Source organism: Taeniopygia guttata, chromosome 22 (assembly GCF_048771995.1).
Source record: "Taeniopygia guttata chromosome 22, bTaeGut7.mat, whole genome shotgun sequence".
In the NCBI taxonomy this organism is placed as follows: Eukaryota; Metazoa; Chordata; class Aves; order Passeriformes; family Estrildidae; genus Taeniopygia; species Taeniopygia guttata.
Genome location: NC_133047.1, coordinates 1,506,990 through 1,526,616, shown reverse-complemented (window position 1 = coordinate 1,526,616; position 19,627 = coordinate 1,506,990). Strand labels below are relative to the sequence as shown.

Below are 19,627 nucleotides of genomic sequence, written 5' to 3'. Positions count from 1 at the left end.
CTGGGGACACAAAAACCCCCTCATTTGTGCCGTGGTGCAATCCGATGCATTGTGCTACGCCTGTGCTACTCGGAGCTGCTTGTGTGTCCTTCCCAACATACATTAAATCGATTTATTAGTTTCAAGAGCTCAAAAGAAACCAGGGTGGGAATAAGGGTTAGACTTGTTATGTGTAGTAGATATAATTTGCGCCACTTCCAGTATGATATATGCGATATTGAATATTTGTTGGAGTATACACGTTTGTATTAGGACTCCCCCCCACCCTTGCAGGCGAGACCTGGTGTATGTTAAAACCCGATTTACGAGCAAAAGGATGTGGCTCAGCCAGGAGATGGGAGATGGGCCATGGCTGGGAGATACGGGACACCCAGGCGCTGATCATCGCATGAGCGACCTGAGATGGAAATCATGGAAATATTCGAGCAGATCCATGTGAATGCAGCGTTCCCATAAATTTCATCCAGGGATTCACCAACTCCTGACACTGAATTGTTCTTCTTCATCACCAAAAAAAGAAAATCTCATTAACCTATGGATTCGGAATGGAAGAAAAGCCTGACTGCCGAAATCTTGACCTCAGGTGGAATTTTCCCTATAAAAACCACTGGTGCCAGGATGGAGGTGTGGGCATAGAGGAAAACTCTGCTGAGTCTGACTTCTGGTGCCAACCCCGGGCTCGGCTCTGTTCTTTCCTTGTGTCTGGCTAGATAGAATTGGATTGCAAAATAGATATTTTATTTTTTCATTTTAATTTGGCTGGACAAATTTTCATTTACAACAGACTCAACAAAGCCAGTTAGATCAGTGTATTTCATGTGGCTATGTCAGGTGCTGCAAATGGGGGGTGGGTTGGTCTCGGAAGCTCTGAGGGAAGAGCCTGGCAGAGAATCTGCATTTTTTCGCAATGCTCCAAAGTGCAGATTTAACCTGCCCCAAACACTCGGGGGCCCCAGGGGCTGTTTGAGCGAGGGTTTGGGCGGGCTCCGCCCTGAGGGGGCGCGGCGCGGCCGCCATTACAGCACTGCCCGCCCTTTTCCCCGCCCTCCTTCCAGCTCTTTTCCCGCCCTTTTCCCGCCCCTTTCCCGCCCCTTTCCCGCCCTTTTCCTGCCCTTTTCCTGCCTTCATTCCCTTCCCTTCCTTTCTTCCCGCCCTCCTTCCCGCCCTTTTCCCCTCCCTCCTTCCCGTCCTTTTTCCCGCCCTTTTCCCCTCCCTCCTTCCCGCCCTTTTCCCCTCCCTCCTTCCCGCCCTTTTCCCTTCCCTCAGGGCCGCTCTCGCGAGACTTGGCCCTTCCCGCCCCTTCCTGTAATGGCGGCGCCCTAGACCGCGCGGCCGGCACTGCGAGCACTGCCACCGCTGTCCCCTCTGTCACCGCTGTCCCCTCTGCCACCGCTGTCCCCTCTGCCACCGCCACCCCGCCTCTGTCACCGCTGTCCCCTCCGTCACCGCCACCATGCATTCGGACGATGTGAGTCCCACCGTTCTTTCGGGCCCGTCCCACGTGGCCGGGGCTCCTCTCAGTGTGTGTGTGTGTGTGTGTGTGTGTGTCCGCAGCGCGGCCGTGGCTCCGCGGGGTGCGGGCGGGTCAATGGGGAGTTGGCGGCGGCACCTGGGCTGAGCTGCGTGTCCCTGCCGGGGACACCGGGGAAACCCCCGGGGGACATCGGGGAAAGCCCGGTGTGTGCGGGGTGTCCCTGCCGAGGGAACCCCGATGTGTGCGGGGTGTGCCCCGGGAAATACCGGGGAAACCCCCCGGGGGACACCCAGGAAACCCCGATGTGTGCGGGGTGTCCTTGCCGGGGGAACTGAAGCGATATGCGGAATAAATAAATAGACTCCACAACTCGAGGTAGTTATGAAGTGGGTATGTATGGGAGCGCTCGGCACAAGTGAGATCACTCTCTGAAGCCTTGTGCCCCGAGCTGAAGTTTGTCCCCCGACTTTATTCACAAAGGTGTTCCATATGCAATACATTACACAATTTTTCTATACTTATTCAACCCCTGGCCCCGCCTGTCTTCGCTTCTCATGCTAAATAGGTCCACGCCCTTCTGAGCACGCGTAGTTCTTTGTGAAGGTTTCTTATGGGGGTCCCTGGTGGTCTTTTTATTTATATCTTAGTCTTCCTCAGCATTGAACTTTTGAACTCTCCTCCTCTGCGCTTGCGCTTTTGGTCCTTTGCTCTCTTATCTGGATAAGTTCATCATTTTTGATATGCTGGCGACATAGGGCTTCCTCGTCTGGGGGTCTTAGCATTCTTTGTCCTTTCTGGTATTTGTCCTTTGCAAGAAGCTTTAGAGATCTTTGTTTTTCTTTCCTATGCCTTTCTGTGCAGGGGTTTCTTAAAATTCAACACACAATTCTACAAACATGATACATTCATTTTTGATACATTCTTTTTATACATCTATTTTTGATACATTCATTTCTGATACATTCATTTTGTTAGTTTAAGGGATCTCTGGAAAATCTTTTGTTTCAGAACCCCGATGTGTGCGGGGTGTCCCCGTCAGAGGCGCCCCGCGGTGCTGAGCCATGTCACTGAGCCATGTCACAGAACGCTGTCACAGAACGCTGTCACAGAACGCTGTCACGGAGCCGTGTCACAGAGCCGTGTCACGGAGCTGTGTCCCGCTGTGTCACCGCTGTTTTTTCCCCCACAGGTTGTCTGGAGCATGCTGGGCAACAGGCAGTTCTGCTCCTACAAGATGACGTGAGTCTGGGGGGACAGGGCTGGGCTGAGCCCAGGGGGGTTAATGGGATCCAGCAGGGGAGGGATGTGCTCCAGTGAAACATAAACTTTAAGGAATTTAGAGGTCTTAGAGGAGCTGAGATTTTAGTTAGAGATAAGCCTAACTAGAGTTAATTAAAATAAATGAGTAGTCCTTGAAGTTAAGAGTTAGTAGTTAACTGATAATTGATTGATTTTTAGTACAATGTGTAGTTAGCTGGGCTTAAAATGAAGAATATAGAAACTAATAAATAGCTTTTAGGAACATGAGACAATTGTGGGCCTCCTCTGTTCTGAAACCAACTGAAGACAAGGAATGGGAGTTCTACCAAGAGTTCATTTGTCACATTTGCATTGAAAAGGTAGAAAGGTCAGAATGAGGAAGACTTCATTTACTTCCTCATTGTGGGACCCCTCCCCATGAAAGGGACACCGACCCATTTCAGGGAACAAACCACACATGCTGAATAGATTTTGAAGTGATTAGCATACAAAGTGAGGAATGGGATGTACCAAAATTACGAACATGTATTTGTATTTTGAGTATTCAACACTTGGATGGATAAAAGGGCTCTGTAATCACTCGGAGGGTGCGGTGTGGATTCGGGAGCGATCCCACACACAATAAACACACACTTTCTAACTTTAAACTGTTAGAGAGTTTTTGTCTGTCACAGTTGGATATCGGTACTAGATCAATATCCATATTTCTTTAATAATTCACGGGTACCCCCTGAGGTGTCCCCTCTGTGCCACCAGAGTCACAGGGTGAGCTGTGGGGTCTTGCTGCCCTGCCCTGAATTCCCTGCCCGTTTTTCACAGCACCAAAACGCAGAATTTCTGCCGGAACGAGTACAACCTGACGGGGCTGTGCAACCGCTCCTCCTGCCCGCTGGCCAACAGCCAGTACGCCACTGTCCGCGAGGAGAAAGGTGGGAGCAGGGATTCTGTGTGGGATCAGGCCTTGGAAAGGGCCCAGGGGGGGTTTGGGGTCCCCATCCCCGGAGCTGCCGTGGCAATGCCTGGATGTGGCACTCCGGGGAGCAGAGGTTGGGTTTGGTCGTGGAAGTCTCTTCCAGCCTGGCTGGTTCTGGGGCGGGTGGGTGGCTCTGGGCAGGGCTCAGGGGGTTTGTTCCCTGTTCCCAGGTCGCTGTTACCTCTACATGAAGACCATCGAGCGGGCGGCGTTTCCCCGGCGCCTCTGGGAGCGGGTGAGCTCGGGGACACGGCAGGGACGCAGCTGTGGTGTCCCCACAGAGGGCAGGGAGGGACAGGGGCAGGAATTTCTCTATGGAAAGGCTGCTCAAGCATGGAAGTGTCGGAATCTTTGGGTATTGATGATTCCCAGATTGTAGAAAGTCTCTGTCTGTCAGCCCCGCTGCCAAAGCAGAAGCCATAATTGGTCTGTGCTGTTTCAAGGTTGTTTATTCTGTTTATCTCTAACATGTTCTGCTGCCCTGCCGCAGCTCTGTCCTGCAGGGCAGCGTGTGGGGCTCTGCCCTCAGTGGGATGGTACAAACATTAAATACCACAAACTACCTGTGCTGGATTTACAATAACGTGCCAATATCTGTCACCTACGTTGGACAGTGTGTCCCCAGCCTGAACCAACAGAAAAATGCCAACACCACAGTGAAACATGGAGGGCATGAAGAAGGAGAAAAAGGACAAGGCACACCCAATTTCCTCCATCTTGTCCCCTCTGAACCCCTAATCTAGAATCCTAAAATTTTACTCTTGCACCTGTGTCACACTTAATTATTATTCTTATCAAACACTCAGAGCTGGTAATTCATCCTGTAAGATTGAAAACTTCTCTCCATGGACAGAGATCACAGGCAGTGTCTCTGGGGGCTCTGTACAGGGGGGTTCCTGACCCCTGCCAGGGTCCCAGCCCTGCCAGGGCAGCCAGAGGGAAGCCCTGGATTCCCACATGGAAGTGCCCAGGGAGGTTTGGAATCCCCATCCTGGAGGTGGGGACAAGGTGGGGATCCACCTTGGAGGGCTTTTTCTTAATGATTCCGTGACTCTGCAGCCCCTCCCAGACGTCCCCTTTTTGTCCTGCCGTGTCACCCAGCCCTTCCCCTGCCCCTGCAGGTGCTGCTGAGCAAGAACTACGAGAAGGCTCTGGAGGAGATCGACGAGAACCTCATCTACTGGCCCCGCTTCATCCGGCACAAGTGCAAGCAGAGGTTCACCAAGATCACGCAGTACCTGATCCGCATCCGCAAGCTGACCCTCAAGAGACAGTAAGGGACAGGGCAGTGACCAGGGCAGTGACAACCGGTGGCTTCTGGAGCCACTGCCCCTCTCCTGAGCTGCTGGCGCTGGCGGGACACGGAGCTGGTCCCCGTTTTCCTGAGGGGTTCAGGTGGATCTGACGGGGATGAGCTGCAGGAATGCAGCGTGCAGATGCACTGAGGGATTGTCCTGAGCTGGGAGGGACCCACGGGAATCTCTGATCCCAGTCCTGGCCCTGCACAGAACCCCAACAGCCCCACCTGTGATCCCTGGGAGCGGTGTCCATCTGGGAGCTCCGGCAGCCTCGGAGCCGTGCCCATTCCCTGGGGACAGTGCCCAGCACCCTCTGGGGGAAGAATCTTCCCCTAAAATCCAGCCTGACGCTGCCCTGCCACAGCTCCAGCCACTCCCTGTCACAGAGAGCAGAGATCAGAGCTGTCCCTCGGGAGGAGCTGCCCCTCCTGTGGGCCCTGCAGACCCTTCCCCATCCTTTGGACGCTCTCTATCACCTTGAGCTCTCTCTCATCCCGAGGCACCCTCACCTGAGGACGTTGCAGACGTGTGGGATGCTGCAGCCGCTGCCTGCCGGGGGCTGTGGCATTGCCAGTGCCTGTTCCCTGCAGGAGGAAGCTCGTCCCGCTGCGCAGGAAGATCGAGAGGCGCGAGAACCGGCGGGAGGTAAGGAGTGCCCCGTGTGCCCTGGTGCCACCACTGCTGTCCCCACTGTGTCCCCGCTGCCCTGGGCCTCACCCAGCTGCTCTCTGCTCCCTAGGAGAAAGCCCTGATCGCTGCCCAGCTGGACAACGCCATCGAGAAGGAGCTGCTGGAGCGGCTGAAGCAGGACACGGTGAGGGGCACACGCAGCTCACAGCGCGGGCTGCCCCGTGCTGCTGCCCCGGGCGAGTGGGGGTGCCTGGCTCCCCAAAACACAGAGCCCCACAACACAGGGGCTCCCCAAAACACAGAGCCCCACAACACAAGGGCTCCCCAAAACACAGGGAGCCCCACAACACAAGGGCTCCCCAAAACACAGAGCCCCAAAACACAGAGCCCCACAACACAGGGAGCCCCAAAACACAGAGCCCCACAGCACAAGGGCGCCCCAAAACACAGAGCCCCACAACATAAGGGCTCCCCAAAACACAGGGAGCCCCAAAACACAGAGCCCCACAACACAGGGAGCCCCAAAACACAGAGCCCCACAACACAAGGGCTCCCCAAAACACAGGGAGCCCCACAGCACAAGGGCTCCCCAAAACATGAGGGTGCCCCAAAACACAGAGCCCCACAGCACAAGGGCTCCCCACAACACAGAGCCCCACAACACAAGGGCTCCCCAAAACACAGAGCCCCACAACACAAGGGCTCCCCAAAACACAGAGCCCCACAGCACAAGGGCTCCCCAAAACACAGAGCCCCACAACACAAGGGCTCCCCAAAACACAGAGCCCCACAGCACAAGGGCTCCCCAAAACACAGAGCCCCACAGCACAAGGGCTCCCCAAAACACAGGGAGCCCCACAGCACAAGGGCTCCCCAAAACACAGAGCCCCACAACACCAGGGCTCCCCAAAACACAGGGAGCCCCAAAACACAGAGCCCCACAGCACAAGGGCTCCCCAAAACACAGGGAGCCCCACAGCACAAGGGCTCCCCAAAACACAGAGCCCCACAACACAAGGGCTCCCCTAAACACAGGAAGCCCCAAAACACAGGGAGCCCCAAAACACGAGGGCTGCCTTCAACTTCTGTGCACAGGGAGCCCCAAAACACGAGGGTTGCCCTCCTGTACACAGGGAGCCCCAAAACACAAAGATTCCCCTCCTGCACACAGGGTGCCCAAAACCCGAGGCCTCCCCTCCTTCTCTGTGCACAGGGAGCCCCAAAACCCGAGGGCACCCCCTGCTCAGAGTGGGGAAGGGCTGATCCATACCTCAGTCTGATGCTGCCCCGTGCAGCTGGCAGTATCCCCCAGCCCAAAGTCCACCTTCCTCCTGTGGCTGATGGAAAATCCCAATTTTCCTTTCAGTACGGAGACATTTACAACTTCCCCATCCACGCCTTTGACAAAGCCCTGCAGCAGCAAGACGCAGAGAGCGAGAGCGAGTCGGATGCAGAGAGGGAAGAAGAAGATGATGATGATGAGGTAAAGGTTCCAGCCCTGCCCTGGTGCTGAGCTAGGCTGAGAAGAGCTCAGGACAGCTCAGAAAAACCTCGTGGTGGCCTTGGTGGCTCTTCCACGACGCTGCTGTGCTCAGTCCCTGGCTGTGTTCCTTGCAGGACGTGGATAAAAGGGAGTTTGTGGAAGCAGAGGACAGCGAGCTCAGCGACTTTGAGGTGGGTGAAGCACCAGGCACACACTGAGGCTGAGCTGCACACCTCCACCCTTGGGTGTCTCTGGGGATGGGGAAGAGGCAGCAAAATCAGCTGTGGAAGAGAATGGTGCAGTGGGAGCCCAGCCCAGCTCCTCTGGAGGCAGGGATTGTGGAGTGGGATCTTTTGGGGAAAGAGGAGGTTTAGTTGCACAACCTGCTCTGATATCACTCTGCTCACTCAATTCCTCCTCAGGACATGGATAAGTTGGAGACGAGTGAAGAGGAGCAGGAAGAGGAGGAAGAAGTGGAGAAGAAAGCCTCCCACTCCAAATCTAAAGGGAAAACGCCCCTGAAGGGCCCAGCCAGGAGAAAACGTCCCTACATTGAGATCGAGTATGAGGAGGAAACAGAGCCAAGCACCAAGACAAAAGCAGCCTGAGCCCTCTGCCCCCACTCTGTACTGACTGACGGAGCTCCAGCCGTCACCACGCTCTGACTGCAGCATCTGCCACCCGCCTCCACCCCTCACAGCACCCTCAGAACTCCTGGCTGGACACTCCACACCTTTTCTGCAACAGCAGCAGGGTCTGTGCCCAGCCCAGGCAATTGCAGTGAGTTTGTACAAGGGGTGAAGCAGCTCAGAACATCTCCCACCTCCTCTGCTCCAGGAGGGGCACTGGCCTGGGGGGCTCTGCTGCTCCCTGTAAGGCTGGAGAAACCTCCCATGTGTCTGGGGGAGGTGTAGGCGGGACAAGAACGACAGAACTCTCAAATAAATACAGTTTTATTGTACAAAAGGGGGGTGAGCGGTGTCAGGCAGCTCAGGTGCTCTCCTGCACCTTCCTGAGGCACTCCCGCAGCCGGTTCTCCTTGCAGCTGCTGTGCAGCCCTGCCAGCAGCACCTGCAGGGAGCAGAGCAGCATTCCCAGTGCCCTGGCACTCGGGATGGTGCCACCCGCCCTGCCCAGCCCATAGACAGCTACCGAGTCACTTATTGATCCGTTATTGATCTGCGGAGGGGGGAACCCAACCTCTGCTGGACTGAGGGGAGAGGGCCCTGTCAGCCAGCAGAGAGCCCAGACTGACCTTTACCTGGTCCTGACAGCCAGCAGAGAGCCCAGACTGACCTTCACCTGGCCCTGACAGTGAGCAGGGAGCCCAGATTGACCTTCACCTAGTCCTGAGAGCCAGCAGAGAGCCCAGTCTGACCTTCATCTGGCCCTGACAGCCAGCAGAGAGCCCAGACTCACCTTCACCTGGCCCTGACAGCCAGCAGAGAGCCCAGACTGACTTTCACCTAGTCCTGACAGCAGCAGAGAGCCCAGACTCACCTTCTCCTGGCCCTGCTGCTCCGCAGGGAGCCCAGACTGACCTTCTCCTGGACCTGGCAGCAGCAGGGAGCCCTGAGTTGCCTTCACCTAGCCCTGACAGCAGCAGAGAGCCCAGACTCACCTTCACCTAGTCCTGACAGTGAGCAGAGAGCCCAGACTGACCTTCACCTGGCCCTGGCAGCAGCAGGGAGCCCAGACTCTCCTTCACCTGGAGCCCAGCCTCACCTTCACCTAGCCCTGACAGCCAGCAGGGAGCCCTGGCAGCAGCAGGGAGCCCAGACTCTCCTTCACCTGTAGCCCAGCTCACCTTGACCCGGCCCTGGCAGCAGCGGTCCAGCAGGATGAGGCACTGGGTGGCCCCGTGCAGCAGAGCAGCCCTGACGGGCTCGGGGGTCGGGCCCCGCTCGGTGTGAACGTCCCAGAGCAGCCTCAGCAGGGCCTTGAGGAGCACGGGGAGCCTGCAGGGCATCCTGCAAGGGAAACAGCTCATCCCAAAGCCTTCCCCAGCCCGGGGCTGCTGTGGGACAGGATTGCTGCCAGCACAGGCAGGAGCCTCGGCAGGCCACAGCACAGCCTCTACTCCACGCTGGTTTCATTCATGCTTTTGGAACAAGCACAAGTTGGGTCAAAACGAGGACCCAGCTTAAAGGTTTTTCAGTAATGCCAGCGAGTATTCGTGGGACAGATTTTCCCTTAAGATTTCAGGGCTTTTCCTCAAGGAAAAGTAACTTTGGGTGATAAAGTGGAAACGTTCAGGATAGGAATGAAACGTTCGCTTCAGGAGGGGTTTGCAGGACAGCTTTTCCCTCCAGAGAGGTACCTGGGCCAGGCGTGCTCTATGGTGCACTGCAGAGTCTGCAGGATTCCCAGCCTGGCCTCTTCCTCGGGGCCATCAGAGACCTCCAGGTAGCCCAGGATGACTCGCTCCAGCCTCTTGAGGTGCCTCACGATGAGGATGCCGAGTCTGGAGGCACAAACACAGCCTGAGGGGGAGCAGAGATCCCTGGGGTCCCAAAAACACAGCCTGAGGGGGAGGATAGATCCCTGTGATCCCAAAAACACACCCTGAGGGGGAGGATAGATCCCTGGGGTTCCAAAAACACACTGAGAGGGGAGGATAGATCCCTGGGGTTCCAAAAACACATTCTGAGGGGGAGCAGAGATCCCTGGGGTCCCAAAAACACACTGAGAGGGGAGGATAGATCCCTGTGATCCCAAAAACACACACTGAGAGGGGAGGATAGATCCCTGTGATCCCAAAAACACACCCTGAGAGGAGAGGATAGATCCCTGGGATCCCAAAAACACACCCTGAGGAGGGAGGATAGATCTCTGTGATCCCAAAAAACACACACTGAGAGGGGAGGATAGATCCCTGGGATCCCAAAAACACATTCTGAGGAGGGAGGATAGATCCCTGGGGTCCCAAAAACACACCCTGAGGAGGGGGCATACCCTTGGATACCAAGCCCAGGGCCCATCCCTGTGCTCCCAGCCCCTCAGGAACGTGGGTAAACCCCCAGTTGCAGCTTCCAGCCCCTCAGGAAGGTGGGTACAGCCCCGGGTGCAGCTCCCAGCCCCTCAGGAAGGTGGGTAAACCCCCATTTGCAGCTCCCAGCCCCTCAGGAAGGTGGGCAGGGTGCCCCTGTCCCGTGTCTCACCTGGTGACAAAGGCAGGCAGGGTCCCTGCGTAGACCCTGCGCAGCGCCAGCCGGTGCTCGGCCTCCATGTGGGTCAGCAGCAGCTGCAGCACCTGGTCCCAGGGGGACGTGGCTCTGCCGTGGCCCTGGCGCCGCTGGCATCGCTCCAGGATGGGCAGCAGGTCCAGCAGGCACAGCAGCACCGCCTGGTTTGGGGACGTGGGGAAGCTGAGCTCGTGTTCTCTCCAAAAAAACAACGAATCCCAACCCTGTGGGCACCCACGGCTGAGCTGAGTGCTTCAAAGCTGTTCCCTGCCCCACTACCCTACCAACCCCACGGCACCCTAAAGCCCAGAGCAGCCGTCCTACCTGGAGGAGAGGCGCCTCCCGTGAGTAGAGGTGGTTGTAGAGGGCGTGGAACACCACCTGGGCCCTGTTGAACTGGCACAGATCCGCTCCTGGCTGCAACAACACAGAGCAGGACGTTACTCGTGGGCTGCACAGAGGCCTAAAGCCTGGGGAGTGTGAGGAACTGCAGGTTAAACCCTGCCACGACCTTCCCAAAGCCTGGGGGGTGTGAGGAACTGCAGGTTAAACCCTGCCACAACCTTCCCAAAGCCTGGGGAGTGTGAGGAACTGCAGGAAATGCACTTAATAAACCCTGCCACAACCTTCCCAAAGCCTGGGGAGTGTGAGGAACTGCATGAAATGCAGGTTAAACCCTGCCACAACCTTCCCAAAATCTGGGGAGTGTGAGGAACTGCAGGTTAAACCCTGCCACAACCTTCCCAAAGCCTGGGGGGTGTGAGGAACTGGAGATTAAACCCTGCCATGGGCTTCCCAAAGCCTGGGGGGTGTGAGGAACTGCAGGAAATGTAGTAAATAAAGCCTGCCATGCGCTTTCCTAAGCCTGGGGAGTGTGAGGAACTGCAGGAAATGCAGTTAATAAACCCTGCCATGCTGTTCCCAAAGCCTGGGGAGTGTGAGGAACTGCAGGAAATGCAGGTTGAACCCTGCCATGCACCAGCAGGAGTTAGGAACCTGACCTACACGAGGGAATGGCTGGAGCTGGGTTAGGGCAGGGTCAGGCTGGATTTTAGGGAAAGGTTCTTTCCCCAGGAGGGTGCTGGGCACTGCCCAGGCTGCCCAGGGAATGGGCACGGCCCGGCGGCTGCCGGAGCTCCAGGAAACACTCCCATGGGTGAGATTGTTGGGGTGTCTGTGCAGGGCCAGGGCTGGGTTCTGTGACTGTCCCTCCCTTCGCACAACACCCGCAGCGGGCTCACCACGTTGAGGACGATGTGGTGCAGGCAGCGCACCCCCAGCACTTTGTTCTCCTCCTGGAAGTCGTCGGAGAGGAGCAGCGCGGGCGGCAGGACCCGCTCCAGGTGCGGGCACAGCCAGGGCCGGCTGACGCGGAGCAGAGCCCAGGAAAACACGTCTTTGGAGGCAGGGTTACACTTCCAGGTGTCTCTGCAGGGACAGGCACAGCTCAGGAACACACAGTGCTCATTTCCCCTCCACCCGAGGCTCTCGGCTGGCAGCAAACCCTGACAATCATCCCCCAACACCTTCTTCCATTTGTAAAGCTCCTGATTTTATACTTATCATCTCTTGAGCCTCAGAATTTTCCCAGTATTTCCTACAGAGACCCTCCAAAACCGCCACGCTCCCCTCCCCACTCACTTGGTTAACTCCTGCTTCAGGAGCCCCATCACCGCTCCAAATCTTCCTTCCTCATCCCCCTCCTTTCCCCGCAGGAATTCCTCCACGGACCCGCAGCCCGCAGCCCGGACCAGCCGCTCCAGCAGCTCCTGAGCCACCGCCCGGCTCCTCGCCGAGGTCCAGGGCCTCTCGTCTTTGTGCGTGACGGCAAAGATGAACGCGTGTCCCAGCACCGGGAGCGGGACGGGTTCCCGGGCACCCTCCAGCTTCCGCAGGAGCAGCAGGAACGCGGCGCCAACGCGCTCCGCCCGCTCCGCCGCGGCGGCCGGCGGCGTGTCCCGGCCCCGCGGCTCGGCCCCGTCCTGCTCCCGGCGCGGCGGAGCCGCGAGGCCGCGCAGCGCCGCCGCCAGCCCGGCCAGCGCCGCGGGCCCCGCCGAGCGCAGCGCGCCGGGCTCCGCCGCCGCCAGCAGCGCGCTCAGCTCCGGCAGCGCCGCGGGCTCCGCCGCCCTCAGCAGCGCGGTCAGGTCCCGCAGCGCCCCGGGCCCCGCAGCCTCCAGCTCGGCCGGCGCCGCGGGCTCCGCCGCCCCCAGCAGCGCGCCCGGCTCCTGGAGCTCCCCGGGCCGCTCCCCCAGCTCCCCGGGCCGCTCCCGCAGCTCCCCGGCCCGCTCCCGGAGCTCCCCAGGCCGCTCCCGGAGCTCCCCGGGCCGCTCCCGCCGGTTCCCGGGCCGCTCCCGGAGCTCCCCGGCCCGCTCCCGGAGCTCCTCGGGCCGCTCCCGCAGCTCCCCGGGCCGCTCCCGGAGCTCCCCGGCCCGCTCCCGGAGCTCCTCGGGCCGCTCCCGCAGCTCCCCCGGTCGCTCCCGCAGCTCCCCGGGCTGCTCCCGGAGCTCCCCGGGCCGCTCCCGGAGCTCCCCGGGCCGCTCCCGCGGCTCCCCGGACCGCTCCCGCAGCTCCCCGGGCCGCTCCCGGAGCTCTCCGGGCCGCTCCCGGAGCTCCCCGGGCCGCTCCCGCAGCTCCCCGGGCTCCGCCGCCTCCAGCAGCCCGCTCGGCTCCCTCAGCGCCCCGGGGCCGCGCTCCGGGCTCCCGCTGCCGTCCATGGCCTCACACGAGCCCCGGCGGGACCGGCCCGCCCCAAAACCCCGCTGCGGACGCAGCAGCGCCTGGCGGGAGCGGCGGCACCCGGGAGACGTCAGAGAGCCCCGGACACCTCAGGGACACCCGGGACACCTCAGGGATCCCTGACAGATCCCCGGGACCCCTCACACACCCCCGGGATCTCTCACAGCCCACCGGGACCCCTCACACACCCCCGGGGTCCCTCACAGACCCCCGGGATCCCTCACAGCCCCGGGGTCCCTCACAGACCCCCGGGGTCCCTCACACCCCCGGGATCCCTCACAGACCCCCGGGGTCCCTCACAGGCCCCGGGATCCCTCACACACCCCCGGGATCCCTCACACACCCCCGGGATCCCTCACACACCCCCGGGATCCCTCACACACCCCCGGGATCCTTCACAGACCCCCAAGACCCCTCAAAGACCCCCGAAATCCCCTCACAGACCCCCGGGATCCCTCACAGACCCCCGAAATCCCCTCACATCCCCCGGGATCCCTCACAGACCCCCGGGGTCCCTCACACACCCCCGGGATCCCTCATAGCCCCGGGGTCCCTCACACACCCCCGGGACCCCTCACAGACCCCCTCCCAGCCCCGCTCCCGCCACCGCGCCGCCGCCGCCACCCGCACAGCGCGCGCGAACTGTCGCAAAGCACCGCCGGTTGCCGCAAAGCCGATGGCGGGAGGGGGCGTGGTCTCTCGCGCATAAATTAGCATCGCTAATTCGCGGCGGCGGAGCGCGGCGGGGCGGCCGTGCGGCCGTGCGCGGCGGAGAAAACGGGAACGGGACGGACGGGAGGAACGGCTCGGAGGGGATAACGCAAACAGCGGGGAGGGCTGAGCGGGGCGGGTGTCGCCGTGAATTGCAGAGCAGCGGCGCGGCGGTAGGAGCGGGCGGGGCGAGCGCCGGAGCGATCCTTCCGGTTCATGGAGATGATGAATGGGAGCGGCACGCGGCTGCGTGACGTGTGCGCCCTGCGTTACGACATGGCACAGTCCCGTCTGACCGCCGGGGGGTCCTGACGTCACACTGACGTCACTCTTTGTAACGTGCCAAGAGCAGAGACACGTCACGGCTGGGCGCGGGAAATCCCGGGATACGTCATAGCTGTGATGTCATAGCTGTGATCGCATAATCCTGGGATAGGTCATAGCTGTGATCCAGAAATCCCGGGATACTGAATAGCTGGGAGATCCCGGGATACGTCATAGCTGTGATGTCATAGCTGTGATGTTATAGCTGTGATGTCATAGCTGTGGTCGGGAGATCCCGGGATAGGCACGGCTCGGGAAATCTGGGGATATATCATAGCTGAAAGTCTGGCTTGGGAAATCCCGGCATAGTCTCAGCTGTGAGCCTGGGCACAGATCTGGAAATCCTGGGATAAATTATAGCTGTGAGCCTGGCTCGGGAAATCCCGGGATAAATTATAGCTGTGAGCCTGGCTCGGGAAATCCTGGGATATGGGATAGCTGTGAACCTGGGCATGGCTCGGGATGTGAGCCTGGGCACGGCTCAGGAAATCCTGGGATAAACACAGCTTGGGAAATCCCGGGATAAGGAATAGCTATGAGCCTGGGCATGGCTCGGGATGTGAGCCTGGGCACGGCTCGGGAGATCCCGGGATACGGAATTGCCGTGAGCCTGGCTCGGGAAATCCTGGAATAGGTCATAGCTATGAGCCTGGGCATGGCTCGGGAGATCCCGGGACAGGCACGGCTGGGAAATCCCGGGACACGTCATGGCTGTGCTCCTGGCTCGGGAGTTCCCGGGAATTTCCAGCCGGGAGCTCAGCCCGGTCCCCAAAGCACCCGCGGGGACGGGGATTCCCTCCCGATCCGGGCCCGCACAGCCCCAGAACCGGCCCCGGCCTGTCCCGTGTGCCGGGGGTTATCCCGGTTCATCCCAGGCCCATCCCCAGCATCCCTGAGCACAGGGAACACATCCCAAGGGTTATCCCAGTTCATCCCAGCATCCCTGAGCATAAGGAACACATCCCAAGGGTTATCCCGGTTCATCCCAGCATCCCTGAGCACAGGCTCTATGACGTCACCACCACGTCACTTCCTTCTCGCATCGATAATCCGTGGAAATTAGCAAATTAATCAAAGAGGGCGCGCACAGCCCCGGGCTCTCTGTGACGTCACTGCTGATGTCACGTTCTCTCAGACGTGTCAAAAATTACCGGGAATGGGCAAATGGGGGGGGTCCCCCTGATATGGGCACAGCCTGGGGGGTGGCCGGCCCTGGAGGGGTCAGTGATGTCACTGCTGACGTCATCATCTCCTGGGTGTGTGAAAAATTGGGAAAATTGGGAAGATCGGGGGGTTCTGCCCTGATTTGGGCACAGTTTGGGGGGGTCCTGGCCCCGGGGGGCAGCAGTTTGGTGCTATTTTGGGCACTTTGGTGATTTGTCGCAGCCAGCAGCGTCCCCTCCTTGGGCACCCTGGGCTCCCCTGGCCCGTCCCCGCAGCACCCACGGCTCAGACGGGCTAAAAATCACTCATTTAATCCAAATTTTTTTACACGAAACTGTACAAGCCCTCTGCCCCGCGCAGGTCCCAGGGGGCTCGGCTACAAAAACAAATCCGTGCGGCAAAGGGGGGGCAGGAGCAGAGCCCCACCCCACCCGGGGCTCCGCTTCCCGCGGGGAATCCCGGCCCCGGACAAACCCCGCGGCCTCGGGGGGACAACCCTGTTAGAAAAGAAAATTTGTCCAGCCAAATTTAAAATGAAAAAATAAAATATTTATTAGCAATCAAATTCTATCTAGCCAGCCACAAGGAAAGAACAGAGCCGAGCCCGGGGTTGGCACCAGAAGTCAGCCTCAGCAGAGTTTTCCTCTATGCCCACACCTCCATCCTGGCACCAGCGGGTTTTATAGGGAAAATTCCACCTGAGGTCAAGATTTCAGCAGTCAGGCTTTTCTTCTATTCAGAGTCCATAGGTTAATGAGATTTTCTTTTTTTTGGTGATGAGGAAGAACAAATCAGTGTCCAGCGTTGGTGAATCCCTTGGTGGAATTTACGGGAGCGCTGCATTCACATGGATCTGCCCGAGGATTTTCCATTATTTCCATTTCCATGATTTCCATCTCGGGTCGTTCACGCGGTGATCAGTGCCTGGTGTCCCCATCTCTCCAGCCACGGCCCATCTCCCATCTCCCGGCCCGGGGGGCGCGGGGGATCCCGCAGGATCCCGCAGGATCCGATCCAGCCTCACACCAGCTCGTCCAGGAGGGTCCCGCGGGGGGCGCGGGGCTCGTTGCACATGGGGCACACGCAGCGCAGCTCCAGCCACTTCAGCAGGCACCTGCGGCAGGGATTTGGGAATCCTGATTCCCATCGGGAATGGCAGGCAGCTCCGGGCAGGAATTTGGGAATCCTGATTCTCACCAGGAATTGCAGGTAGCTGCGGGCAGGGATTTGGGAATCCCGAGTCCCGCCGGGAATTGCAGGCAGGAATTTGGGAATACCGATTCCCACCGGGAATTGCATGTAGCTGCGGGCAGGGATTTGGGAATTCCCGAGTCCCGCCGGGAATTGCAGGCAGGAATTTGGGAATTTCCGATTCCCACCGGGAATTGCAGGCAGGAATTTGGGAATTTCCCATTCCCGCCGGGAATTGCAGGCGGCTCTGGGCAGGAATTTGGGAATTCCCCATTCCCGCCGGGAATCGGCCGCTCCCGGCCGCACTCACTCTCTGTGGAAGGCGTGCTGGCACGGCAGCACCCCCAGCTCCTCCTGCAGCCCAAAATCCTCCAGGCAGACGGCGCAGGGCTGCTGTGGGAGGTGAGACGGCGGCTGAGGGCGGCTGTGAAACGCCACGGCTCGGGAAATCCCGGGATATGTCACGGCTGTGCTCCTGGCTCGGGAAATCCCGGGATACCTCACGGCTGTGCTCCTGGCTCGGGAAATCCCGGGAGTTTCCAGCCGGGAGCTCAGCCCGGTCCCCAAAGCACCCGCGGGGACGGGGATTCCCTCCCGATCCGGGCCCGCACAGCCCCAGAACCGGCCCCGGCCTGTCCCGTGGGCCGGGGGTTATCCCGGTTCATCCCAGGCCCATCCCCAGCATCCCTGAGCATAAGGAACACATCCCAAGGGTTATTCCAGTTCATCCCGGCCTCCCTGAGCACAGGGATCGTGTCGTGGGGGTTATCCCAGTTTATCCCAGCATCCCTGAGCACAGGGAACACATCCCGAAGGTTATCCCGGTTTATCCCACCCAGCATCCCTGAGCACAGGGAACACATCCCGAGGGTTATCCCGGTTTCCCCCAGCTCCATCCCCAGTATCTCTGAGCACAGGGAACACATCCCGAGGTTTATCCCGGTTCCCCCAGCATCCCTGAGCACAGGGAACACATCCCGAGGTTTATCCCAGTTTATCCCACCCAGCATCCCTGGGCACAGGGAACACATCCCGAGGTTTATCCCGGTTCCCCCAGCATCCCTGAGCACAGGGATGTCTCCCGAGGATTATCCCGGTTTATCCCAGCATCCCTAAGCACAGGGAACACATCCCGAGGTTTATCCCGGTTTTCCCCCAGCTCCATCCCCAGTATCTTTGAGCACAGGGATGTCTCCCGAGGTTTATCCCGGTTTATCCCAGCATGCCTGAGCACAGGGAACACATCCCGAGGTTTATCCCGGTTTTCCCCCAGCCCGCTCACCCCGCGCACGTTCAGCCTGCGGGCATCGCCCCTCAGAACCACCTGCGGGAGAGAAGGAGGGGCAGATCTCACACCAGGATCTCCCACCAGGATCTCCCACCAGGATCTCACACCAGGATCTCCCACCAGGATCTCACACCAGGATCTCGCACCAGGATCTCCCACCAGGATCTCACACCAGGATCTCCCACCAGGATCTCACACCAGGATCTCCCACCAGGATCTCACACCAGGATCTCCCACCAGGATCTCCCACCAGGATCTCCCACCAGGATCTCACACCAGGATCTCACACCAGGATCTCACACCAGGATCTCCCACCAGGATCTCCCACCAGGATCTCACACCAGGATCTCACACCAGGATCTCCCCGGAGGGGGCCGGGAAGGGGCGGGATGAGCCCGGGGGTTGGTTCCGGGCAGGGTGGGGCTGGTTCCAGCCGTGCCAGCGCTTTGGCACGGACAGGACCGGTCCCCGCTGTGCCCCCCAAGCAGCCCCGGCTTTACCTCCTGGTACCCGAAGCTCTCACTCCGCGCCTGGTGCCGCAGCTTGCTGGGGAGGGACAGAAAGGCACCGTCAGTTTGGCAGCCAAAAATACCCGGGAGGCACCGAAACCGAGCGGAACGTGGCCCTCCCGCCCGGCCTTTGGCTCCGTTCCTGCGGGCCCGGGATTTCTGCGCCTTCCGAGGCGTTGGCAGGGCACGGAGCGCCGGGTCCGCAGCGCTCCGCAGCTCCCGGGCCCGCCGGGACCTCGGCCGGGGAAGGGAGCCTGGCACAGAACCCCGGGCACGGCCTCTCCTCCGGCTCCAAAACTCGCTCCCAAAATGCCCGAGGGATGCAGGGGACACGGCAGGGCAGGGCTGAGCCGGCCCTGCAGCAGCAGCAGCTGCAGCCTCGGTTTTTGGGGTTAAAAATAGCAGGGAAAGGCACATCCTCCCTCTCCTTTTGCCCGGGAAAACAGGAGCCCCTTCCTGCGCTTCCTGCCCTGCTCCGGGGGTTTGTCCCTGTTTGGTGGGACAAAACAGGATCTGGGGGCGCCCAGGGACACCGAGCCCCCGGCTCACCCGATGAAGTAGCAGCAGAGGATGAGGCTGAGCACGAAGATGAAGACGGCGGTGCCGAAAATGAGCATGTAGATGTTGAGGGGCAGGTCCTGGAAGGTGACAGGCGGCATCGTGCAGGATTTACCGGGATAAGTCAGCCCCAGGCCGCAGGAGCACCCTTGGGGGGAAGAGAAATTCAGCGTTTAGGTGGAAAAACGTGAGAGCAGAGAGAGGCTCTGCCCCTCCCCGGAGCTCGCCCAGGGGGCAAAAAGCAGCACCAGGACATTGTCTGTGGGCATGGAACAACCGGGGCACAACCGGGGCACAACCGGGGCACAACCGGGGCGTCCAGGGACCCCGAGCAGCCGAGGGAGGAGCGGGGAGGGAGCGCGCACCCCGCCCCGGCTGCCGGGGGTGCCCAGGGATGCCCGGAGATGCCCGGGGGATTCCCGGAGGTGCCCGGAGATGCCCGGGGGATGGCCGGAGATGCCTGGGCATGTGCGGGGGATGCCTGGTGATTCCCGGAGATGCCCGGAGATGCCCGCGGGATGCCCGGAGATGCCCGGAGATGCCCGGGGGATGGCCGGAGATGCCCGGAGATGCCCGGGGGATGGCCGGAGGTGCCCGGAGATGCCCGGGGGATGGCCGGAGATGCCTGGGCATGTGCGGGGGATGCCCGCGGGATGCCCAGGGGATGCTCGGGGTTGCCCGGGGGATGCCTGGTGATTCCCGGAGATGCCCGGAGATGCCCGCGGGATGGCCGGAGATGCCTGGGCATGTGCGGGGGATGCCCGTGGGATGCCCAGGGGATGCCCCGTCCCCCCCGCAGCCAAAGCCCCCCTTCCCGGGCAGCAGGGAGGGGGCACCCCCTGC

At 60.1% G+C, this 19,627-nt stretch overlaps 3 protein-coding genes and 1 non-coding gene across 6 annotated transcripts; 2 read left to right on the top strand and 2 right to left on the bottom strand.

Moving 5' to 3' along the window:
* Nucleotides 1–1,267: 1,267 nt before the first annotated feature.
* Nucleotides 1,268–8,084, top strand: MAK16 (MAK16 homolog). 2 transcript variants are annotated; one of them, XM_072917660.1, is made up of 10 exons: nucleotides 1,268–1,468; nucleotides 2,664–2,713; nucleotides 3,554–3,663; nucleotides 3,878–3,942; nucleotides 4,829–4,980; nucleotides 5,596–5,650; nucleotides 5,745–5,819; nucleotides 7,002–7,114; nucleotides 7,252–7,309; nucleotides 7,541–8,084. In XM_072917660.1, the coding sequence occupies exons 1-10, from the start codon at nucleotides 1,454–1,456 to the stop codon at nucleotides 7,724–7,726; spliced, it is 879 nt and encodes a 292-aa protein (XP_072773761.1). In that variant the 5' UTR covers nucleotides 1,268–1,453; the 3' UTR covers nucleotides 7,727–8,084. The 2 variants fall into 2 exon arrangements, with proteins under 2 accessions (XP_072773761.1, XP_030145837.3); XM_030289977.4 differs by having other exon boundaries at nucleotides 1,271–1,468; nucleotides 7,002–7,118; nucleotides 7,253–7,309.
* Nucleotides 8,056–13,232, bottom strand: TTI2 (TELO2 interacting protein 2). 2 transcript variants are annotated; one of them, XM_030289971.4, is made up of 7 exons: nucleotides 11,945–13,230; nucleotides 11,545–11,731; nucleotides 10,628–10,720; nucleotides 10,280–10,464; nucleotides 9,439–9,582; nucleotides 8,926–9,088; nucleotides 8,056–8,189 (listed from the first exon to the last, which is right to left on the bottom strand). In XM_030289971.4, exons 1-7 carry the CDS (start codon nucleotides 13,015–13,017, stop codon nucleotides 8,109–8,111), a joined length of 1,926 nt encoding a protein of 641 aa, XP_030145831.4. In that variant the 5' UTR covers nucleotides 13,018–13,230; the 3' UTR covers nucleotides 8,056–8,108. The 2 variants fall into 2 exon arrangements, with proteins under 2 accessions (XP_030145831.4, XP_072773760.1); XM_072917659.1 differs by having other exon boundaries at nucleotides 8,117–8,705; nucleotides 8,850–9,088; nucleotides 11,945–13,232.
* A 721-nt stretch (nucleotides 13,233–13,953) lies between these two features.
* On the top strand, nucleotides 13,954–14,047 carry LOC115498229 (small nucleolar RNA U13). The gene has a single exon (XR_003963648.1). It is a non-coding gene; the product is annotated as a small nucleolar RNA U13 (small nucleolar RNA).
* A 1,718-nt stretch (nucleotides 14,048–15,765) lies between these two features.
* RNF122 (ring finger protein 122) lies at nucleotides 15,766–18,931 on the bottom strand. The gene is made up of 5 exons (XM_030289978.4): nucleotides 18,776–18,931; nucleotides 18,218–18,263; nucleotides 17,712–17,753; nucleotides 16,740–16,822; nucleotides 15,766–16,352 (listed from the first exon to the last, which is right to left on the bottom strand). Exons 1-5 carry the CDS (start codon nucleotides 18,883–18,885, stop codon nucleotides 16,259–16,261), a joined length of 375 nt encoding a protein of 124 aa, XP_030145838.4. The 5' UTR covers nucleotides 18,886–18,931; the 3' UTR covers nucleotides 15,766–16,258.
* Between the last annotated feature and the right edge of the window lie 696 nt (nucleotides 18,932–19,627).

Excerpts from the sequence above, each read along its gene's own strand:
- RNF122 (XM_030289978.4), bottom strand. The coding sequence starts at position 18,885 with ATGCCGCCTGTCACCTTCCAGGACCTGCCCCTCAACATCTACATGCTC. Across the intron at positions 18,264-18,775 it reads CTCTGCTGCTACTTCATCGG|CAAGCTGCGGCACCAGGCGC; the intron begins GTGAGCCGGGGG and ends GTCCCTCCCCAG. Across the intron at positions 17,754-18,217 it reads AGAGCTTCGGGTACCAGGAG|GTGGTTCTGAGGGGCGATGC; the intron begins GTAAAGCCGGGG and ends TCTCTCCCGCAG.
- MAK16 (XM_030289977.4), top strand. Across the intron at positions 4,981-5,595 it reads AAGCTGACCCTCAAGAGACA|GAGGAAGCTCGTCCCGCTGC; the intron begins GTAAGGGACAGG and ends TGTTCCCTGCAG. Across the intron at positions 7,310-7,540 it reads GCGAGCTCAGCGACTTTGAG|GACATGGATAAGTTGGAGAC; the intron begins GTGGGTGAAGCA and ends ATTCCTCCTCAG.
- TTI2 (XM_072917659.1), bottom strand. The coding sequence starts at position 13,017 with ATGGACGGCAGCGGGAGCCCGGAGCGCGGCCCCGGGGCGCTGAGGGAG. Across the intron at positions 11,732-11,944 it reads CTGAAGCAGGAGTTAACCAA|AGACACCTGGAAGTGTAACC; the intron begins GTGAGTGGGGAG and ends CTGTCCCTGCAG. Across the intron at positions 10,721-11,544 it reads ACCACATCGTCCTCAACGTG|CCAGGAGCGGATCTGTGCCA; the intron begins GTGAGCCCGCTG and ends GTGTTGTTGCAG.